This window comes from Carettochelys insculpta, chromosome 10 (assembly GCF_033958435.1).
Source record: "Carettochelys insculpta isolate YL-2023 chromosome 10, ASM3395843v1, whole genome shotgun sequence".
Classification (NCBI taxonomy): domain Eukaryota; kingdom Metazoa; phylum Chordata; order Testudines; family Carettochelyidae; genus Carettochelys; species Carettochelys insculpta.
In genome coordinates, this window is record NC_134146.1 from 42,518,043 (window position 1) to 42,541,136 (window position 23,094).

The following is a 23,094-nucleotide window of genomic DNA, read 5'->3' on the forward strand; positions in this document are numbered from 1 at the left end:
CTCCCCATATGTCTGAAAGACACCGGTGACCTGCCAGGGAGGACACAGGAATTTGGCTTTACAGCATGGCTACTCATGCTCAGGCTGACCACCAGGTTAACTGCAGCTGATGCATACTTTCACAGTACATACATGTGGGACAAAAATGCCCAGGTTGGTTTTTCTCCAAGTTAATTTTGGAGTAATACTGTTAGTAGATGCTGCATGTATGGAATAAATCCACAAAATACCTACAGTTGAATATTCTTTCTACTCTGAACTCTTTTTTTCCTTCCTTGTCCCCTGTGTGTGTGCCAGCATTTTCTGTTTTGAAAGATTGTGTTTACTGTCTGGATTCCAAAATCTCAGGAAGAGTAGAGAATTGGAAAGAAACGTAAAAAGAAGAATACAAGCAAACAACTTCTTCATATCTGGAGATCATATTTTAGTTTCTTTTTTTTGGCTACCAAGCCAATTAGTGTGACCAAACAAACTCAAAAATAAACCCTCGTTCCTATCATGATGTCTTACCCATTCAAAAAGTAGGGAGGATTGCCCATTTTATCCCACATACAAAAAATGAAATTAAAACCTTCTTCTTTATAACATGGCCCCAGAATGTCTTTCTCACTGAGTTTTCCTCTGTGCTGTTAATAAATGTTCATGTCACCAGTTTAAAATTAGTTAGTGTAAAAACGCAGGCCCATAAGCAGGCAGGAGATGTGATAGTTTTATTTTTGCATCTGCAAAGATGGTTGCTTCTGTTTCCTCTGTGCCTCTTCAGGACTGCAGGCTTGATTGAATAAAAACTCCAGCCTGCTCAAGCTTGAAGAAACTCAAGAGCTTGCTCAAGCCACTTTACAACATGTTTGTAGAGGTAGCAGAGCACCATCAGCCAGTGCAAAACCGCTGTGGAAAGGGAAACTAACTAGAGGAAAATGTCTGAAGAAAAAGAAGAGGAGTGCCCACCCTCTCCCTAGAGTTCTTTAAGGAAAACCATGGTTATGGAGGCAGTGAAAGAGGTGTTCTAAAATTCCAAGTGCCTCTTTACCAGGATCCTACTCTTAGGCTGTCTACACTACAAAAATAACTTTGAAGTAACAGACTTCAAAGTTGAGTGTCTACACATGCCCTGCTTCAAAGCTGAACTTCGAAGAAGGGCACTACTCCATTCCTGGGAATGGAGTAAGGACTTTGAAGTTGGGCTTACTACTTCAAAGTAAGGGAAAATGTGTGTAGACACTCTGCTTGTTACTTCGATGTAGTGCCTAACCTCAAAGTTTTCTTCAGTGTTAGTTCCTAGTGTAGACACATCCTTTCTGTCCCTGAAACAGTGTGTATAAAAGGGTTGGGGAACTCCCAGACCATGGTTTATATAGATCTGGACCCTGGGGCTCAGGGCTCCACTCCCCAGCAAATGGTCCATGGCAGAGAAAGGGGTGGGGAGACACGTAGGCCAGATCAGGCAAACTGGGTCCAGATCTGGCCCACAGGCAAAGCAGCACTGCTGCTGTCTGTTCCTGCTCCTGCTCCTCCCCCTCCCCCTCCCCCCCGCCCCCGGCTGGAGGAATGGCAGCTCAGGGCTTCTTGGAGAGCCTTTTTTCCTGGCCTCTCCTGGGTATTCCCATTCCACCCACCCTCATCCCCGCTGCTCTGGCCAGAATTCCAACGGGGTGGCAATGCCTGGAAGAGGCGGGGAGAAAAACCTCTCTAGGGAGTGTTTCTCCACACTGCTGTTCCCCCTTGCTTGTGGAGGGGGTGGCAGTGGTTGATGAGCAGAGGTAAGTGCCCCATCCCGTTGCCCAGACTTCCCACCCTCAGTCTGCTCCTACCCTGCTTTGAGCCCAGATGCCTACCTTTAACCTGTTCCCATACCCTTCCTCTTGCCCAGAAACACACCTCCAGCCTGCTACTGACCCCCCCACCACTGCTGCCCCCAATCCACTTATGCACCTTATATCCCACCCAGATCCCCAACCCCAGCCTGCTCCTGTACTCTCCCTGCTACCCAGACCCCACACGAGCCCATTGGCAGCACACTGATTCCTGAACCCCCTGTTTTTGCTTCCAGTCTGGCTCCAGAAGAGTTAATCTGGCCTGCGAGAAGCCCTGAACCCCAGCCCCTGACACCAACTGCCTGTGGTTCTGGCAAATGTGGGGAGTGAGGTGTCTCAGTCAGCCTGGGTGGAGGGAGGGGTTGGTTCTTGCTTTTGTGTGGCCCCTGACTGATTTTTCTGTGGGTCAGTAGCCCCCATCCCATGAAGGGTTCCCAACTCCTGCACATAGTGACAAAAATGTAAGCGCCTTTTTTAAAAAGAACACGAAAACACTGCAGTAAGGTGAACTGCCCTGGAGACCCAGCCTTCCATTCATTACTGTCTGTTTTGTACCTTTCATCACAATTTCAGACTTCAGGCACACTGGGCTTCAGGCAGAAACGAAGAACAGTGTTTACTCTGTGTGAACAAACTTAATTGATTCATATTGTGCTTTGACAGCCAGGCTGCATATAGATTGGCAAAAAAGGGGACTTTCAGTTCTCCATTGTTGCAGCTTTACCATCGGCACTAATAGTGGAAGGTTTGGCATTTGGTTTTTTGTTTTTTTTTGTTTAAACTGCTTTGAGCAAGATTAGGTAAATGTTTTAAAGGGGGTTCTATCCCTCATCACCCCTTTCTCTTCCTACTGTATGCTGTTTGCAGCCATACAAGAATGCATGTGAGAACTCTATTTTCATTATTTATCAAATGGGTGAAAAAATAAAATACAGAGACATGAGCAAGTTCTTTACATGCAGTGTGATAAAAATAATTTTAACCTCAGCAGTACCAGAGGACTATTTCCAATCTTTGTATTAGATGGTTGGTATAAATCCTGTATTCTAAAAAAATGCCAGAAGGCGGGTTGGAAGAACAAAAGAGTGTCACTGAAAGTGTCTAAACTGAAGTTCGTTTTACTGTCACTGCTCAGCAGTTTTGGACAACAGCAAAAGCAGACACACTGACCACCCTGCCAACTCTCCTTGTGGTAGGTTTGTAAGTCACTGGTGGGCCTTAGTGGGAAAGAAACTATTTTGTTCTCTAGTCCATGGAGATTGAACATCCCTGAAATACTGGCACCAGTGGATAAAAGCTTTACGTTCTGAAGAGAGAGATTAATATCTTTTCCCCTGAGAAAGTAACTCTTGTTCCTCCCACAGTTTTGCTTTTGGGCAATCATTTGTTATGACTTCAGTTGGAAAACTTCGGTTAGCACTGAGAGAGGGATAACAAATCATAAAGTCAGTGTGGTGGTCTAATAATGAGAACAGTGTAAACCAGCGATGGGCAACCAAAGCTAGTGAATGGGCTGCACGAGTGTCCCTCCTTCAACTCAATGAGCCACAAGATTGTTGTAGCTGAGGTTGTGTCTACCCTGGCAAATAAAGTTAATTTTTTTAAAATCCATTTCACACCACTAGATTTTTATAAAGTTGATGGTGAGTGTTCTGCTGTCCACACATGAAAAGTTAAAATTTGGAGCTGTTGAAAAGTTCATTTTTAGTATTGTTGAAATGCTTCATTCTGATAGTGTTATTTTGATGCATTTAATTTTGACCTGGCAGCCATGGGCAGCCGCAGGGCCCTGCAGCTGCATGGTGTGGAGAGCCCGGGCTGATTCCTGCTTTCTGTTTCCTACTTCCTGCTTACCTAGAGAGCAGGGGAGGTGAAAGCAATGGTCAGAATGGATACATTGGGACATTCTTCTGGAGGCCAATAAAAATGAATTAAATAACACTATGGCTTCACTAGCATTAAGTCAACCTTTTAAGTATGAATTTGGCATTACTCCTTGTGAAAAAGATAGAGTAGAAAATTTGACCTTATGACCCATTAAAAGTCACCCTTGCAATGTTTGTAGTGAAGACAGGTCGATTTGATAATGTTCATAACTCCCTTAAAATTGACTTTTTTGTCCTCTAGTGTAGACATAGCCCAAGACTGCCTCCCAGGATAACGTAGCTTTACTAACTGTGCTTGTGTGCATAAAATTTGTGGGGTGGGCCCACTGAACTGTACGAGTGCTTTGATTGGATGTAACGGGAGAGCACTTCTCTTAGGCTGTGACTATACCACCTCCCTACTTTGAAGGGAGGATGGTAAGTAGGGTGTTGGGAGTCCGTGAATGAAGTACTGTGGTGCATATGCAGCACTTCATTAAGCAAATTCCTCCCCACGGCAACTTGAAGTAAAGGGACGTCGAAGTACCAGCAGGTGAGCTGTGGCTAGATGCGAGCCAGCACTTTGGAGTTGGCATGGGGGGGGCGGGGGGGGAATTTGCTTAATGAAGTGCTGCATATGCACTGCAGCGCTTCATTAATAAACTCCCAACACCCTGTTTACCATCCTCCCTTTGAAGTAGGGAGGTTGTGTGCAGTGAGCATGCACCTCATTTCACATGCCCTTGCTTTACAGCCGTGTCACTTTAGTAAAACTGATGGGGGGTGGGGGGGAAACTGCATGTGGAAATCAGTGGAATTTGACAACCCTATTTCTGAGCCACACACAGAACCCCAGTGGGCTGCTTGTGGCCCACAGTTAGCCTATTGCTGGTGTAAAACTATTTTAAGTTCTTTTTCATGTGTGGCATAAGAGTTCAGTCAATAATGAATCTAGGTTTTTTACTTTCAAACTGAAAGACTAAGCATATCTGTGTAAAGCCATAGCGGGAGGCGTACCAAACTAACTGTTACCGGATGCTTAATCCTCTGTATCAAAGCAATGTACAGTAAACCCCAGAAATGTGCACCTTCAGGTTGTGCTTAACTTGGTTTAACACTAGTTAAGCACAACTCAAAGCTGCTCTGTGGCTGTCTGCCCACCTGACTTCCCCAGCTGAGGGAAGCAGGGTGAACAGACAACCACACCAGTGCAGCTATCTGTCCCCAACCTTCCCCCAGATGGGGGAAGATGAGTGGGTAGCCACAATGGCATGGTTTCTCCTTGGCTTCCTCCAGCTGGGAGAAGCTGTGCAGCAGCTGTCTGCCCAGTATGGCTTCTCCCAGCTGGGGGAAGCTGGGGAGAAAGGCAGCCATACTGCTGGAGCTTTTCCCCAGCTTCCTGCAGCTGGGAGAATCCAGGAAGAAGCCACTGCTGGCTCCCACAAGCAGAGGGGAGCCAGGCTGGTTATGGCTGGTCAGTTTCCAGGGTCCCTCAAGTGGCAAGGAGCCGGGAACCAGGTGGCCCCCTGGTTCCAGGCTCCCCACCAGTCTGTGAGCCAGGAAACTGACCAGCCCTGGTGGGCTGGTCAGTTTCCCGGCTCCTGCAAGTCAAGGAGAGCTGGGAACTGTCTCCCCTCAACTTGTGTGAAAGTTTGAGTAACGCGGGGGTTGTAGTGTAGACACAGCTTGGGAGCCCGGTTTGAGCTGGGGTTCTCAGGACTTGCTCAAGATCTGAAGGTTAAATTGCAGGTGGAGCAACTGTGTATTTGAGGCTCTTAACTAGAAGCAAGGAGCAGAGAAACCCTTGGTTGGCAGGGCCATCCCCATATCCCCCAGGTGGAGCATGGGCTCTCACTTTTAGGCACCCTGCTTTGTGACAGGGAGCATGATAACACTGCTCTGTAGTCGGGGGCCTAGCAGTGAGAGCACAGAAGGTTCTGTGCAATGGAATTGTGGGTCCCAGAGCATAGGCCCTGTGGGTTTTCCTTCAACAGAAGTTAAGTCAAATCTGTAATAGGTTCATTGAAATACCTTTCTTTTACAAATCTGTATGTTCTGATGAAACAAAGTTTAATAGGACAACATTTGACTCGCTCCCCTATTGATCTTGTGCTGCCCCCACCACTTGTTTGTGTTAAATGTTCCATTGCAATCCAATAGGCTGTCACAACCAATATATTATCTGCATTTTATCTTTTGGCAGAGATTCCTGCAAGTTTCAAAATTGCTATGTTTCTTCTGATCAGATTATCGCTTCTCCTGGATGAGAGTTTGATTGGGTTTCACAATCCCTCAGGCTCGCTTTGGACGTAAATGTGGTTCCATATGATCCTGCTATAATGTAATCTTTATGGAATTTCTGCTTTGCTGACCTCCGCTGAAAGGCTCTGTGAGCTTCTACAGGAACTTTTTTTCTTTCAGGAAAACAGTTCTTGAGGAAGGAATAACAGGAAACTTTGTAAAGGCATCAGGTGAATGTTCATGACAAAAGTGTGTACAGGAGCCATGGCTAATTGTATAGCACAGTTTATGACTAATGTTGGTTAAATAACTGATTTTTCAATTTGCTGACTCTTCTGAAGAGTTGAAAAGACTGTTTTTCTGGTCAGGTGAAATGTTACATTTAGATGTGGACATTTTTAAAATGTTTCTTTTTTAAAATAAGACTTAATTTTTTCAAAATAGAAAAATCAAAAATATTTAAATGAAATGTGTAGGCCGGATAGAAGGTTAGGTTCCTCTCAACAAAAACATGTCCACAAAATTGACACAAGTTAACAAAATGTTTTGGTGTTATCAAATCTGCAGTTTTCACCAAAATAAATTTGAATTGAAATAGTCTATCCAGCTCTGCTTATGATGAAACACTTATTGGATGGAAAGATTCATAGTTAAAGTAGCTAAATTACTTTAATTCTGTCCTCATTACAAAGCTCTGAGGAAAAAATGAGACTACCTTATCTGTCCAGAACAGATTGTCTTCTATAGTAGAACCTCAGTTACAGATGCCTTGGGAATTGAAGTTGTTCATAACCCGAAACAAAACATTGACTGCTTTCAAAGTTTACAAATGAACAGTGACTGTTAAGCACAAGATTTATTTTATCATTTTAATTTAAATTTAAAGCACAGAAAATTTCTATGTCAAATCTTGTGTGAAAACTCTTTACATTTTTAGTACTTTGCATTTAATATAGCACTGTACAGTAGCGTCTCAACATTCGCAAGGGTTCTGTGTTCAGAACCCTTGCAAATGTTGATTTTTTGCAAATACAGCGCCACCCGCAGCCCCAGGAGAAGCAGCGGCTACCGGCACTCCTGCCTGGGGCCCTGGGGGAAGCAGCGGCTGCCGGTGTTGGCGAATAATTGAATTCACGAACATTAAGTTCACGAATCATGAGACCCTTCTGTATTGTATTTGCTTTTTTCCCTTTCTGTTGATGCCTGAATGTGTACTTTCAGACACAAATTAGGAGTGCAGTTGACCAGCCAGTTTGAAATTTAGATTCTATAGTGCATGACAACAAAAGATGGAATATTTCACTCTGTATCTTTTGGCTGCCTTTAAGGCCATATCTAGTTCACCATCTGGATACAGACTGATTAGAAAAATACTGTGTCTCTTCAGACAGCATAGCTCTTAGATAGCAAAGTGTGTGGCATAAGAAATGAACAATACCTACTCTGTATGCAGAGAATCAAAGATAGAAGTTGAACATGTTGCATGCACACTCAGTCATAATTTTGGGCACAGTCTAAAAAATAATTGTGTATTAGAAATAACTGCAGCAGGTATTTAGTGGGATTGCAAATGGAGAATGAAAGTACCCTCTGGTTCAGGAAGGTGCTATAGCAAGCCCAAAGAGTTGGGTAGTTTGGTCAATGAGAGGGGGCTGTGAGTTGGTTACTTGTGGGGTCCTAAAATTCTGGTGGTCTGATTCTAATTATGATTTGGAAGTGCTCATTCCAGCCCTTAATTGTATCTATTCCAAAATAATTTGCTACAGTAATATTCCTTGAGATGCTTAAGAGCAGAATTGATTTGCTTTATTCCATGCAGTCTTCCAGTTTTCTCAAAACAGCACAAAAACAAAAGTCACTATACTTTGAAAATCTAAACAGAAATCCTTTTACACTCCAAACACAAGAGAATGTTTGGTGGTATCCTTGCATGCACAGGCAGAGTGAATGTGCTCAGATGATTGTGTGCATGGTCTAGCATAGGTATCTAGTCCCTGTTGTCAGGAGAGGAAAAACAAGTTGTTATAGCGTGATTTGTGTTAAAATGGTGACTTGCCTATTGACCTACTTGCAGCTGACTGCCTCTGAAAACAAACATTGATTATTTTAAGATTTATGCTTAAGAAACATTATTGGCTTTTTATTTTTAAAAATTACATTGGCTGTTCTAACATTTGCTGAATTGTGTGCTTATGTAATCTAAAATTGTTTTTTAAAGAATTCATACACTTTTCAGCAACCTAATATGTTTACGGAATTAGACCATAATCTGTACAGTACAAATGAACATGCTTAAAAATGGGGATAGGATGATTTGGATACAGCTATATTTCACTTGTTTATCATATGTGGACAGAAAATGTTTAACATGTTACAGACCATATTTTAACACTAGTAAATGTCTAGGCCACCTCTACACATCCAGCTTTTCCTGGCAAAACCAGGTTTTTGTCAGGAAAAAAACGTGGAGCGTCTACACAGTTGTTGTTTGACAGTTTGTTGACAAAACCTGGCACATCCGCCGGCAGCATTCTGCATCTCACCATTCAGGTGTAACACCTCTCAGCATTGTTCTGTTGACAAAACAGATGTGTGGACACATGTCAAGAGACAAGGCTTCCGGTTCACCCGGCAGCCCTGTTTGCAGAGATTCTAGTCAGCCGTTCTGTCAACAGAGCAGATTTTTCTTTCGATCTGCTTTTATGTGCAGATGTGATCTGTCGACTAAAGTTGTGCTGGGAAATCCCTTCAGACAGTAGCTTCCATCAGCAGAGGTTTCTCGTATGAATGTGGCCTACTTGTGTAATGTGGTTTCCCAATATTTGTGTTCTGACTTTACTGGTAATTTTAAAAAAAACCAAAAACCCACCTTTCTCAGTAAGGTACAATTATACATATGTTAGACAACCAATAATTTTGGTAGTGTAGATTCCAGTAATGTTTTTTGTCTTGTTTGACGAAGGACAAAAATTGCGGGGGAAAATGTTACCATCCTGTCACTTCTTCATTGGCTGTATGACAAACTCTTTCATAATCGGTTAGCTTTCATCCTTCTATTAATAAGTACAACTTTCTTAGTGGTTTTTTTTTTTTGCTTGACACATTCTTCATAATATATTTATCCACCATCCTTTTGGGACGTTAGAATTTTTGTATTATATCTTGTTGTAAGAGACTGAAATACATTCTGTAGAATAGCTTGTGACACTGGAGAAGGGAAGAGAGGGAGATGTAGCTATAATAAAAGAAGTTTGTGACCAATGCTTCCTCAAATTTTTCCCACCCCTGTGAAGAATAGATTATGATATGGGCACCAATGTGGAGTTGATGCATTAGATATTTTCATATTGGTGCACATAACAAAATTCATGTGATGAGAGTGAGGGTCAAGTGGTTCTGAATCTGGGAGTGAATTTAGGCCTGGGGCAGAGGGATGGCCACATTGCTTACCACAGTGTTTCCCAATTTTATTTGGCTACGGAACCCTTTTAAACCCAATAGAATTTTGCAGAACTCCATTCCCAGACTTTACCCCCTTGTCCCCCAAACCTGCCTCCCCATCTCCAGGCTTTACCCACCTTAACCCTCAGCCCCCAAATTCACTCCCCCATCCTCAAGCTTTACCCCCTGCAATCCCCACGTTTAACCCCTCTCGGCCCCAAACCTGCCCCTGGACTAACCCATCTGTGGTGCTGGCTGGGGAGTCTACTCCAGGAGGCAATGTGCATCCTGTGGAAGGAAAGCTGGCATGGAGGTGTTCTGTTGGTGGGGGGTGAGCTGAGCCACACCCACCAGAGGGGTGTGTGCGCTCGGGTAGCAGGGCAGGTGAGGGGCTCTGTGCCTCCCTGCCCTGTTGCTGTTGAAATAATGGAACTAAATTGAGTTGGTTTAATGGCTGGATCCCTCCTGCTGGCCATTAAACCAATTAAATTTAGTTCTTTTTCTTCCAGCGGTGGCAGGGCAGGGAACCGCAGAGGAGTTGGCTATTGTAATGCAATTATCTCATGGAACCCTTATTCTCATGGTTTTGCAGAACACCATTTGGGAAACACTGGCCTAGCAGAAACTTAGCTTATGACATGCGTAGAAAATAAACTAAAAATGTACAGAAACTTGACTTCTGCCTATGATTTCTCTAAAATTGCAAGACCAGGCTTGTTTAAATAGATTAATTGTGTTTTAATCAACAAATGGATTTAGTAATGTAGTAATACAAACAGCCTGGATTATTTTCCTTTTCTTACCTTATTTATTTTTGTTTTAATAGGTGGAGTGGGGACTGCAATGTAAACAACAAAGTAAGCAATGCCATATAATAGAGCAAAGGACTGAATCATGAGATCTTTCAATTTGGCTGGGTCTATGCTCGCCACAGAAGATCTAACACTTAGGTTCGATCTTCTGGGGTGCCATTTCACACGTGCGTGAAATGGCGTGTTCTGGAGTCAGTGTTGACCCCAGAATTCCTTGCGAGCTACAAGGATTAAGGAATGCTGACAGGAGGAGTGGTCCCATCAGCATTCTACAGTGAGGACAGGGACAAATATTAACAGCTGCAAAATTCATTTTTTTTGTGATGCAGTTGGCGTACCTAAAATTGCATAGCAGCCATTTATATTTGAGGTAAGTGTAGATCCAGCCTCTCTCTTGCCCTCTCTCTCTCTCTCCTTAAGATCTGCTTTGATATCTTTGGCAAGTTATTTAACTTTTGGCACTTTATTTCCCTATCTGTAAAATGGGGATTCTTACCTACTTTGAAGCTTTGAAATACTCCAAATTAAAGGGTTATGTAATTTGAGTTTCACCTCCACTGTTTTTATAATTAACACCATATACTTTTCCTTAATTTAAATCTGAAATTAAATTCTTATTCATGTTCTAGTTGAGCAATCAAAAGGTTTGTGGTTATGTATGTAGAACACAAATCCACATTGCCTTCCTCTAGGGATACTAAAATGTCTTTAGTTACTGCAGAATCTAAGCTTTGGGGTTTTTTTAAGACTAGCTTTTATGGTGACCAAACAACCTTATAAACGTGAATACAGTGTTTTACTATATCTGCACTGGAGAGTGCCATCACCTGTGTTGCTATTTGTGGAATTTCTAAGCAGCAGCAGAGAGAGCTGACCACAGTCTTATTGCTACTCAGAATTTTGCAGGCTGGAATGAGACTGAAAGGAATTGTCACTTTTACTCTGTTGCTCCTTGAGAAAGCTCTGAAAAGTGGCAATAGCTCTTTGCCCTCTTTTTTTGAGTTGAATAGATCAAGTAGTAGAAAAGAGCTCCTTGCAACAACTGGAAAGCTAAGGTAAATACAGAATAGTAAACTTTCTAACCACCCCCCTCACAGCAGCCAGGAATCTTTGGGGTAGAAAAGAGGTCTGAGTGGGAAGAGAATGCACTTTCTCCCTTCCAGCACCCATAGTGAACTTGGGAAGAAGGAGTCATCAGACACATTAACCAGAGACTGGTCCAAACAATATGAAGGGATCTGAGCTGACTTGTTTTTAACTCTTCTGATAAGTGCTGTTGATACTGGGCCATTTCCACCTTGCTGAATAGACCTTGTCAGCTCTAGTCCTCCCTCTTACTGGGACCCCACTCTTTAAATACCGCTCTGAAACCCACCCACCCCCACTCATGCATCTGATGAAGTGGGTCTTTGCCCACAAAAGCTTATGCTCCAAAATATCTGTTAGTTTATATGGTGCCACAAAACTTCTTGTTGTTCTTGAAGCTACAGACTAACATGGCTACCTCTCTGATACTGAGCATCCTGAGAGTCATCCCAGCCCTTTTCTTTCAGAACATTTATGGTGGGGGCTACTGAGTGTTTCATGTGAACTTTGAAGCTCCTGTTTTTCATATTTCTCTTTCTCTAGCAGAAGATTAAACCTAGCTTTTAGCTGTTAGGTAGAAGAACTTCAAAGCCATTTGTGTCAATGATAGGAGATGGGTTGTGTGTGGCGGAGGGAGGAGGTGTTGTCAGGACATTGGTAAGAACTGGGAAAATGTTCCAGTAGCAAAGTGTTGTAATGATGAAGTGAGCAGAACTGAAGGTGATTTTTGCACAATTGCCTACCTTTTAAGTTAATATTTTTAATACAAATTGTAATGGTAAAGCATTAAGGTTCATCTGAGTTGTATTTAGGCTAACATTGTAATTATTTGCAGGGGCAATGAAGTGGAGTATGAAGAAAATGTTTCAAGCATAAGTGTAAATTTTTAATGGGAAAAATTTAGTCCATTTTTGAAATTTACTATGTGCATATTGCTGTCATAAGTTTGCAACATGTACGTATATTGGGATTGCTATTAGGTGCACCATTTGAAGGGTTTATTTCATATTAAAAATGTGGATTTTTTTCCCCAGAACTGCCTTTAACATCAGATTTTGGGTTGCATTCCCCCCTCATCTGCAGGAAAATTTAGTAGCTTCTATGTCCTATCCCAGTTTCATATTTCTAAAGTGCACAGATATTGTTTCACTTAGAGTTGCGTCTCACGCTGCTCTGTCAATTTATATTTTTCATTCTAATGTTTTCATATTTTACATTTATTTAGGTCTCTCCTGTAGGAATCTGTGCAAAAACCCATTTCTGTTGTAACGTAACTAAAAAATTAAGAAAATGCCTCCAAGACCATCATCTGGCGAACTATGGGGCATCCATTTGATGCCCCCTAGAATTCTTGTAGAGTGTCTTCTACCTAATGGAATGATAGTGACTCTAGAATGCCTCCGTGAGGCCACATTACTGACTATCAAGCATGAACTCTTCAAAGAAGCAAGAAAATATCCTCTTTATCAGCTCCTTCAAGATGAATCTTCTTACATTTTCGTAAGTGTTACGCAAGAAGCAGAAAGAGAAGAGTTTTTTGATGAAACACGACGGCTTTGTGACCTGCGGCTCTTTCAGCCTTTTCTAAAAGTCATCGAACCAGTAGGCAACAGAGAAGAAAAGATTCTTAATCGGGAAATTGGTAAGAAGATGTTCTGTTTGTGTTTTTTGTTTTTTATTTTTTTAAAGCTTCCTGCTTTAGCTAAACTTTATCTTCTTGTCCTCTTCAAAATAAAGAGGAGTTGAAATGGGCATGTGATTCTCATCAATTATAACTCACTGTCACTTTATAAAAACTGCAGCTGTTCAGCAGAATTTTAAGGGTCATGGTATGAGAAAGATGTGACAGGGATCAGAATAAAATCATCACCTTATTGTGTTAAGGAAATTAAAAGTTGGGATTGTGCGTATTTCAGTTCTCATTTTGAGAGCTTATAGGTGTTCACTAGCAGTGGTGTGGGGGAGAGCTTTTTAAAGCAAAATGTCAACAGAAAGTGTTTTTAAAAAAAGTGTGTATGGTTTTGTTTGTTTTTTGCCTTTATTCAGTCTCCCAGGGATGGTTGTGGAATATTTATTTATTACTAATTTTTAAAACAGAAGTTATATTCTCTTAAAATGGGAAATATGATTGTAAATATTGGTTCTGGATCCTGAAGTCTTTTATGTTGTTGATTTAGTCTCAACTTGTTTCAGGGAATAGCGTGTGTGAGGGTAGGGAGCTTTTGGTGTAGCAGTGTCCAAATATAAAATTGATATTTCCTGCTGTGGGGTGGAGAAAGGGCTTGTGAAATCGATTTAACTAGGGTGAATGTGAAATTGTCCCTAATGAGTCATCAGCTTTTGCAATCTTCCCTTTTCTTTAAAGGGAAAAGCTTCTAATCCTTAAGGCTTGAATATTAATTTCTAGCCATGAACCAAGAATAAGCGAGTATCTTTCTAAGTCTGTAAACAGATATAGTATCTTTCTTTTTGCCTGGTTTATATACAGCTTTTGTACTGATGTAACTAATGAAATAGTTATATCAGTACTGTCCCTAGTGTGGACACAATTTTTGTACCAGAATAGTTTCCCCATCTTCCTGTATGGGAATAAGACGTACCAGTATTATTGCCCACACTTGTGGATTGGACCAGCAATGGGCAACCTAAGCTGGTGAGTGGCCCTCCCTCACTTCAGTGAGCCGCAAGTTAGTTAAGACCAAGAGAGTCTCTTGGGACAGGATAGTTTTGCTATCACACTTGTTCACCTGGAATTTGTGAGGTGTGCTGATGGACCCATAGCAGTGCTTGCACTGGATTCAGAGGGAGTGTATGGCTGTCACAGTATTATGTGCAGTCACCACACACCTCACTTCACGTCTGCTTGCTTTATGTGCATGTCACTTTGGTAATACTGGTAAAGGGAAAGAATGGTGTGGACAGAAACCTGCAGAATGTAGCAACCCTGCGTATGTGCGATGGTAAATAAGTCTCATGAGCCGCACAAAAAATCCCGTTGGGCCAAATGTGATCCGTGGGCTGCAGGATGCCCACCACTGGCTTTTACTGTTCCATGTCTCAGTATAGTGAAAGCAGTCCAGTGTCTTGTGTATAGACTCAGATGTAGTTGCTTTGGAAAATCCCAGCCTTTCATTTGCTTTCAGTAGTAATTTTGCCTGAATGTCCCAAGCATGAACAAAGACATCCCTGTGCCAAATGTTACTGAAATTAGGTATTGATTGTGTTTGATTACTGTACATCCAGAAACAATTGAGATTCAATTCAGTGAAACAGTAATGATTGAAGAATTAACGGGTAAAACTGCAACCATGTTAGGGATTGTACCATGTATTTTAGAAAAGGAAAAACTGTACAACTTTTGTGTGTAAACAAGCCTGTAGACTGGGAAAGTTTTGAGTAACCTGCAGCAGAGTACTGGAGAACCTGGTAAGCAACAGTAAAGCTGACCAAGAATCTGGTCAATTTCACTTTGCTGCCACCTAGAAGAGCCATAAGCAACTGAGGCTACATCTCCATGATGATATAAATTTGATTTTATAATGCTGGGTTTTATAAATTCGATTTTGATTATCTTTGCCTTCCCACAAAGTCAAGTTAATGCTGCCACGCTGAATTGACAAACATCAACTGTTGCAGCAGTGCATTGTGGGAATGTATCCCACAGTTCCTTCAGCCCTGTAGTTGTCTGGTTTTTTACACTGGTGCATTATGGGGAAAATAATTCCCTGCAAGTGGTTGTGGGTATCTGATGGCAGTGTAATGTGGGAAGATGACCTCATTCTCCTCCTGTGGAAAGCAAACAGCCATTTTCTCAGAAGGAAAGGTAGGGAATCCCAGGCAAAAGAAAATCACATAGTCTGGCTTGAGAAGGTGACTGAACTGCATAAACTGGTTGCTCAGCTGCTTTCCCCCCCTAGAAAGAACACCTATAGGTACGACTTTTTACCTGATCAGCCAACCAGCGCACCAGGCAGCGGACTGTCATACCAACATGCCAGAATGACTCTGTGCCCTAGGATCACCCAGGTGACTGTGCCATCTCAGCTGGCCCCTCAGCCACATCCAGTCCCTTGAGATAACCAGAATGTTTCTTCCACCAGAAACATCCACTCTGGAAATGTTACAGGAACAGATTACAGCCGTCCCTTCCTCCTCACCCCCCACCCCAATTCTCTGAGGGCTGTGCTGGGGGAGGTGGTTGAAGGACCAGTTCAGACATGTGTCCTGTCCCTGCACCCCCCGCCCCACACACACACGGCGACAGCCAGCCCTCAAAAATCTTTCCAAGCTTTGGAGCCTTCACCCCATGCAGGCCAGGACAGGGTGCTGTCTGTTACCATGGTCTGCATTGTACCACAGGCACGTGCTTTTATCGGGTTAGGGGCTAGCCACATGATGTGGTTGGGTGGTGGACAGACCTCAACTGCATGGTGATTGTTGGGGTTGGGGAGGCTGCCCCAATACAAATATGCACCGCAGAAAAGAAGTTTCTCGGCCTCTCATACAAGCATGACCCCCCCACAACCTAGCTGCCACATGGTGTGGTGGGGCAGGGATGGGCGTCATGCTGAATAAAAATCTTAATCTTGCTATATCCTGTGCAGAGAAGAGGGCAGCATCCTGTGCTGGTGGGGTCTTTTAGTTTGTTTGTGTGTTTTTCATGAGTAAATGTGATCGCCAGTCTGATAATAAATTAATTCAAAATGGGCCCAGGTGTCCATTTCACAGAATCACAGGGCTGAAAGGGACCTCAGGAGGTCATCTAGTCCAGCCCCCTGCTTCAAGCAGGATCAACCCCCACTAAGTCATCCCAGCCAGGACTTAAAAACCTCAAGGGATGGAGAATCCACCACCTCTCTAGGGAACGCATTCCAATGCTTCACCACCCACCTGGTTAAGGAGTTTTTTCCAAATATCTAACCTACACCTTTCCCTCTTTGACTTCAGACATTACTCCTTGTTCTGCCATCTGACACCACTGAGAACAGTTTCTCACCCTCCTTTTTAGAGCTCCCCTTCAGGAAGTTGAAGGCTGCTATTAAATCACCCCTAAGTCTTCTCTTCTGTAAACTAAATAAGCCCAAATCCCTCAGCCTATCCTCATAGGTCTTGTGCTCCAGACCCTTAATCATTTTTGTTGCCCTTCACTGAACCTGCTCCAGCAAATCCACATCCTTTTTATACTGGGGGGCCCAAAACTGGACACACTATTCCAAATATGGCTTCACAGTGCCGAATAAAGAGGAATAACTACTTCTCTAGATCTGCTCGAAATGCTCCTCCTAGTGCATCCTAGTATGCCGTTAGCCTTCTTGGCTACGAGGGCACACTGTTTACTCATATCCAGCCTTTCATCCACCATAACTCCTAGGTCCCTTTCCATCGTACTGCTGCTGAGTCAGTCGGTCCCCAGCCTGTAACAATGCTTGGGATTCTTCTGCCCCAGGTGCAGGACTCTACGCTTCTCCTTATTGAACCGCATCAGATTTCTTTTGGCCCAGTCCTCCAATTTATCCAGGTCCCTTTGGATTCTCTCTCTACCCTCCAACAAATCTACCTCTCCCCCTAGTTTTGTGTCATCCGCAAACTTGCTGAGGGTGCAATCCAGTCCCTCATCCAGGTCATTAATAAAGACGTTGAATAACACCGACCCCAGAACCGATCCTTGCGGCACTCTGCTTGAAACAGACCACTATCCAGATATTGAGCCATTGACCACTACCCGTTGGGCCTGACCATCAAGCCAGCTTTCTATTCATCTTATAATCCAAGGATCCAATCCATATTTCCTTAACTTATAGACAAGAATGTTGTGGGAGACTGTGTCAAGCCTTGCTGAAGTCAAGGTATATCGCATCCACTGACTTCCTCATGTCCACAGAGCTTGTTACCTCATCATAGAAGCTAATCAGATTGATCAGGCAGGACTTGCCCCTGGTGAATCCATGTTGGCTACTTTTGATCACTTTCCCCTCTTCCAAGTGCTCCAAAACGGATTCATTGAGGATTCCCTCCATTATTTTCCCAGGGATTGAGGTAAGGCTGACGGGTCTATAGTTCCCTGGATTGTCCTTCTTTCGTTTTTTAAAGATGGGCACTACGTTTGCCTTCTTCCAGTCATCTGGTATCTCCCCTGATCTCCAAGAGTCTTCAAGGATAATGGCCAAAGGTTCAGCAATCACCTCTGCCAATTCCCTCAGTACCCTGGGGTGCATTAAATCCAGATCCATGGACTTGTGCACATCTAGTTTTTCTAGATAGCTCAGAACTTGTTCCTTACCCACAGATGGCTGCCCTCCACCTTCCCATACTGCATGGTCGAGGACCATCATGTGGAAGTTGACTTTGTCCGTGAAGACTGAGGCAAAAAAAGCATTGAGTACTTCAGCTTTTCCTGCATCATCTGTCATTAGGTTACCTCCCTCATCCAGTAATGGCCCCACACCTTCTCTGATAACCTGTTTATTGTTCACATGCCTGTAGAAACCCTTCTTGTTGCTCTTCACGTCCCTTGCCAGCTGCAGTTCCAATTGTTTTCGCTTTCCTGATTACTCCTCCTTAGTCAGTTGTCCATGTTTCCATTTCTTGTATGCATCCTTTTGTAATTTAAGCTGACTAAGGATTTCCCTGTTAAGCCAAGCTGGTTGCCTACCATGTTTGCGTTTCTTACTGTGCAGCGGGATTGTTTGTTTCTGTGCCTTCAGTAAGACTTCTTTAAAATACTGCCAGTTCTCTTGAACTCTTTTCCCCTTCATCTTCGTTTCCCAAGGGATCCTGCTCATCCATTCTCTCAGGGAGTCAAAGTCTGCTCTTCTGAAATCCAAGGGTCTGTATGTTACTGCTCACCCTTCTTCCTTTTGTCCGGATCATGAAATCTACGGTTTCATGGTTGCTGCAGCCCAGGTTCCCTCCCACTTGTATTTCTTGTACTAGTTCTTCCCTGTTTGTGAGGAGCAGGTCAAGTTGCGCCCCTGAGCGGTTCCTTCAGCACTTGTACTAAGAAGTTATCCCCAACATTCTCCAAAAACTTCCTGGATTGTCTGTATGCTCATAGAATGTATTGGTCTCCCAACAAATGTCCGGATGATTAAAGTCTCCCATGAGAACCAGGGCCTGTGATTTGGAAGCTTCACTTAGCCTCATCTATCTCATATCCCTGATCTGGCGGTCTATATAACAGACACCAACTGCAACATCACCTCTGTTACTTCCACCTCTAAGCTTAACCCAAAGACACTCAAACGGATTTTCTCCTTCCTTATACTGGAGCTCTGAGCAATCATACAGCTCTCTCACATAGAGTGCAACTCCTCCTCCTTTTCTCCTCTGTCTGTCCTTCCTGAACAATTTATAACCTTCCATGACCGTGCTCCAGTTATGCAAATCGTCCCACCAAGTCTCCGTTATTCCAACCACCTCATACTTGTTTGACTGTGCCAGGGCCTCTAGTTCTTCCTGCTTGTTCCCTAGGCTTCTGGCATTAGTGTACAAGCATCTTAGAGAAGGGGCTGATTGCCCCACTTTCTCCTCTTCACCCAGGAAACCCACTTGATTGTTCCCTCCTCCTTCCCCACTTACCTCAGGGCTTGTCACCTTCCCCCGACAAACCTAGTTTAAAGCCCTCCTCACTAGGTTTGCAAGCCTGCCTGCAAAGATGCTCTTTCCTCTTTTAGTGAGGTGGATCCTGTCTCTTCTCAGAAATCCCGGTTCACGAAACAGAATCCCATGGTCAAAGAAACCAAATCCTTCCCTGCTACACCACCTATGTAACCAAGCATTTACCTCTGCTATTCGATGGTCCCTACATGGACCCCTTCCTTCCACAGGGAGGATAGACGAGAAGACCACTTGTGCTCTGTATTCTTTGATCTTCCTTCCTAGGGTTACAACACAATCTGCAGTGATCTCGTCAAAGTTGTTCTTGGCTGTATCATTGGTTCCTACATGAAGAAGTAGGAAGGGGTTAATAGTCTACAGGTTTAAGAATTTTTGGCAGTGACTCTGAAATATCCCAAATTCTAGCTCCAGGCAAGCAGCAAACTTGCTGGGATTCTAGGTCCGGGTGGCAGATGGATGACTCCATCCCTCTTAGGAGGGAGTCCCCGACCACCACCACTCGTCTTTTTCTCTTAGGGATGGTGGTCATAGAACTACCATCCCTAGGACTGCTCATCCCATGCCTTCTGAACTGTGGGGACTCTTTCAGATACCTCCCAGGGATTGTATCAGCCCCAGTTATCTTTGCCATTCATTTCAATTTCCCATATTCCCTGGTGCCTAATTGAAATTCTCAGGCTTCCTGTTACCAACTTCCTGCACACCTGGAGAGCAGTAGAAATGGAAGCAGCCAGAATGGACAACCGTGGGGCATTGTGGGATACATTTGGGACGCCTCTGGAGGCTTATAAAGTCGGTTTAAAGAAATGGCGTTTCCAGGCTAGCATTAATTCAACCTTTTAAATTCGAACTTGGTGCTATGATGACTCACTTTGTGGGTATAATAATATCAAATTTAGCTCTCCCTAAAAATCGACCTAATGGCATACACAGTGAAGATAGTGACATTGTAAAATTGAACTAACTGCCTTAAAATCGATTTTGTCATATAGTGTACACATAGCCTGAGCGGTAGGCACTGGAATATACATTAGGGATGTGGACCCCAAATTGAGGCTGAGAAAAGAATCAGTTAGGCTCAGTGCCGAGAGGAATGTGTGCCTCCATCCAGATTACAAGATTTTATAAAATATAGTTGATTAAAACATGGTGATAAAAATTTTAACTTTTTTCATTTTAATTTGCTTTTTCACTGGTCACCTGAATTTTTGCTACTACAGTAAATATTCATACTAAAAGTAACTTGTATGAACCCATCTTACTTTCCAAAAGAGGTATCTTAAATTTATTTTAATAAGGATAGCTCATAGGAGAATCAGGTAGTTAGAATATACTTTTTTCCAAGTTCAGGGAAGCTGAAAAATATAGTAGTCGTCATGAATAGCTTCTCTTAATCATGTATCAGTACACTTGGAACATGTGGTGTTTTCTGGGGCGGGAGGGGGGCATTGGTTGTGACCTCTGCTCTGATTTTTTTTATAATTCCTCACCAGCTCCCAGAGCCTTCAGGGGAACTGTTTTGTGAGGCTGGTGCTCCTGATGGTCACAGTGGCAGCATTGCTCCTTTCGGGCTAGACAGAAAATAGCAGTGGCATCCTGGGACAAATCTGAATCTGGAACAAATCAGGCTGAATATCTGCCTGTGGCCAGCCATCAGTGAGGAGATAAACACCCCCAACTCCTCAGATGGGGCTGTCTGGCTAATGCCTCAAACATAACTGTGGCCTCAGCAGGAGGGAGATCTAGGCTTGCTGGTACAACTCTACCTCCTCAGTCCCCAGAGAATTTTTCTGAAGTGATACCTCGAATCCGAGCGTTTCATCCTGTAAACGTTATTTCTAAGGGTAGTCCAGCTGAAGTAAATGGGACTACCTGTTTAAGAAAGTACATGCTTGGTCTCTTGCTGAGCCTTCAAGAGCTAACCTGAGTGACTAATGCGGTGTTTCTCAAATTATATTCTGCAGAACCCTGGGGTTCTGGCAAAGTAAAAATAAGGGTTCCGCAAGAAAATTCCATTACAATAACATTTTATGATTTTTTTTTAAAAATTAAACATTTATGAATTTTATTAAAAACCATTTTCATTTGTGTTTGCCACAATAAATGGCCCTGTGTAATGCCAGCTTAGCCAGAGAGTGGGGATGATAATGTCATTACTTAGCGGTATGTGCGAAGTCAGACAGTGCTATGATTACCTATTAAATGCCACTGTAGCTCCCTGAGAGTGAATACAGGGATTATGGATCATTTTAGGGCAGTTTGTCAGGAATATTCGTCTTTATCAGGACATGCAGTTCTTCAGTTGTTACCTTTCGATAGCACATGCTTATGCAAAACTGGGTTCTCAAATTACATAGCAACATGAACAAAATATAGATATCGATTGAATGCTGCGCCAGATACGTAAATCCAACTTTCCAGTATTTAAACCAAATATAAAAAGAATTTGCCAAGAAAAGAAGAAAAAACACTCTTCACATTGAAAATTGCCAATATAATGCATATTAGTTATTAAGCTTTTTGTACACATTAAACGTGATTTTTTTGTTTTTGAATGTGTTAATCTTGTGACCTTGTTTAGCTTTTTTTTGTTTTAATTATTATCCTTACTTGTATATGGAGCTGAAAAAAAAAAAGACCACGAATAAGAGTGTGTTAGGGGTTCTGCAAAATTGTTTTGAATTTAAAAGGGTTCCATGGCCAAATAAAATTGGGAAACACTGGCCTAATGTATCAGAGAGCTTAAATCTTGTAGCTCTTATAGAATACTGAAAAGTTGTCATGTAGAATAGACCTGGAATAGAAGGAAACTGATGAGAGCTCGTTTCACTCTGTGTGAAAGCTAGTCAAAGTCTGGGGACAGTCATGAAACAGCAACTCCTGTGTCTAATTTAGGCAGCTTCGCTGAGTGACTTCAGAGGAAGTCTCATTAGTCCTGTTCCTCTCAGAGGATGTTGGTTGTGTTGAAGGCAGGGGAAAGTATCCAGCAGTGACCCAGACACTCCCCAGGTTATTTCAGTGAGTGTAACCCTTTCTTATGCTCCAAGGTTCATTGCTACCAGATAACCCAGGTACACTTACAATATAAGGTTGATTTCATTGTACAGCATAGCTGCAGGAATGGGTAAAAAAACTGTGGACAAATATTTTGAATTGCTTTTATAAGCTGCTTAAATACAGGATATTTATTCTGTCAGTAATAGAAAAATAGTGTATCTATGAAAAATATACTGTAATGTATCAGTCACTGACAGCTTAACTAAGTATTTTTTCCAATATCTTAGGTTTTGCTATCGGCATGCCTGTCTGTGAATTTGATATGGTTAAGGATCCAGAAGTGCAGGACTTCAGAAGAAATATTCTTAATGTTTGTAAAGAAGCGGTGGATCTTCGAGATGTGAATGCACCCCATAGTAGAGCATTATATGTCTGTCCTCCAAATGTTGAATCTTCACCTGAGCTGCCCAAACACATATACAGTAAACTAGATAAAGGTAAAATAAACATTTGTTATAACAACCTAAGGGTACTTATTTCAGTTAGTTCAGTTTGTGATGGCAGACAGCTGAATCATTGTTTATATAGTGTATTTACAGATAGTCCCTGACCTACAAACAGGTTACATTCCAAACACCTGGTCATAACTCGATTTGGTGATAAGTCGGAAATACCGTTATACTGTAATCCGTCGAGGTACGCAAGGCGCAACCCTCACGTACTTTGCATTTCACATAAGTCGGGGAGGGCTTGCATCGGGGCCCTTGAAGGGGGAGGTGGGGTTAAGCCTGGGGAGGGTTAGGGCAGCAGGGGTGGTGGGAGCATACAGTTGAGTAGGGGCTTGCAGGGGGTTGGACCTGAGCATCAGGGGGGTTTGGGCAGGGGTTGAGCCTGGCCAGGGGGTAGAACCAGGGCTGGTGAGTAGGGGGGTTGGAGCTGGAGCCCTGGGTGCAGGTTGAAGCTGGAGCCCCATGTGTCAGAGCGTGAGCTGGAGCCATCAGGGATGGGAAGGGGGGGTGTTGGAACCAGGTGAACTGGGATGGCGGGGTTAGCTGGCGGCTGACAGCCCTGTGTGCTCTGGTGGGAAGGTTCAGCTGGGTGGCGGGGGGTTGAGCAGTGTGGAGAAGGGATTGAATGGGGTGAACTGGGGTGGGGGTGGGTTGAGCTGATGGGGAGATAGAGCACCTGTGCATGCCAGTGGCAACTGACTGCTGGAGCCCC

At 43.1% G+C, this 23,094-nt stretch overlaps 1 protein-coding gene across 4 annotated transcripts in view; it reads left to right on the forward strand.

Moving 5' to 3' along the window:
• PIK3CA (phosphatidylinositol-4,5-bisphosphate 3-kinase catalytic subunit alpha) overlaps window positions 1-23,094 on the forward strand; it is a 74,082-nt gene that overhangs the window by 14,082 nt on the left and 36,906 nt on the right. The window contains exons 2-5 of one of the 4 annotated variants that reach the window (XM_075003651.1): window positions 10,188-10,218; window positions 10,503-10,543; window positions 12,485-12,901; window positions 22,161-22,370. In XM_075003651.1, the coding sequence (XP_074859752.1) occupies window positions 12,550-12,901; window positions 22,161-22,370 (562 nt within the window). In that variant the 5' untranslated portion in view covers window positions 10,188-10,218; window positions 10,503-10,543; window positions 12,485-12,549. Of the gene's footprint in view, window positions 1-10,155; window positions 10,544-12,484; window positions 12,902-22,160; window positions 22,371-23,094 lie in introns of those variants that run through there. The other 3 variants (XM_075003649.1, XM_075003650.1, XM_075003652.1) reach the window with 3 other exon arrangements.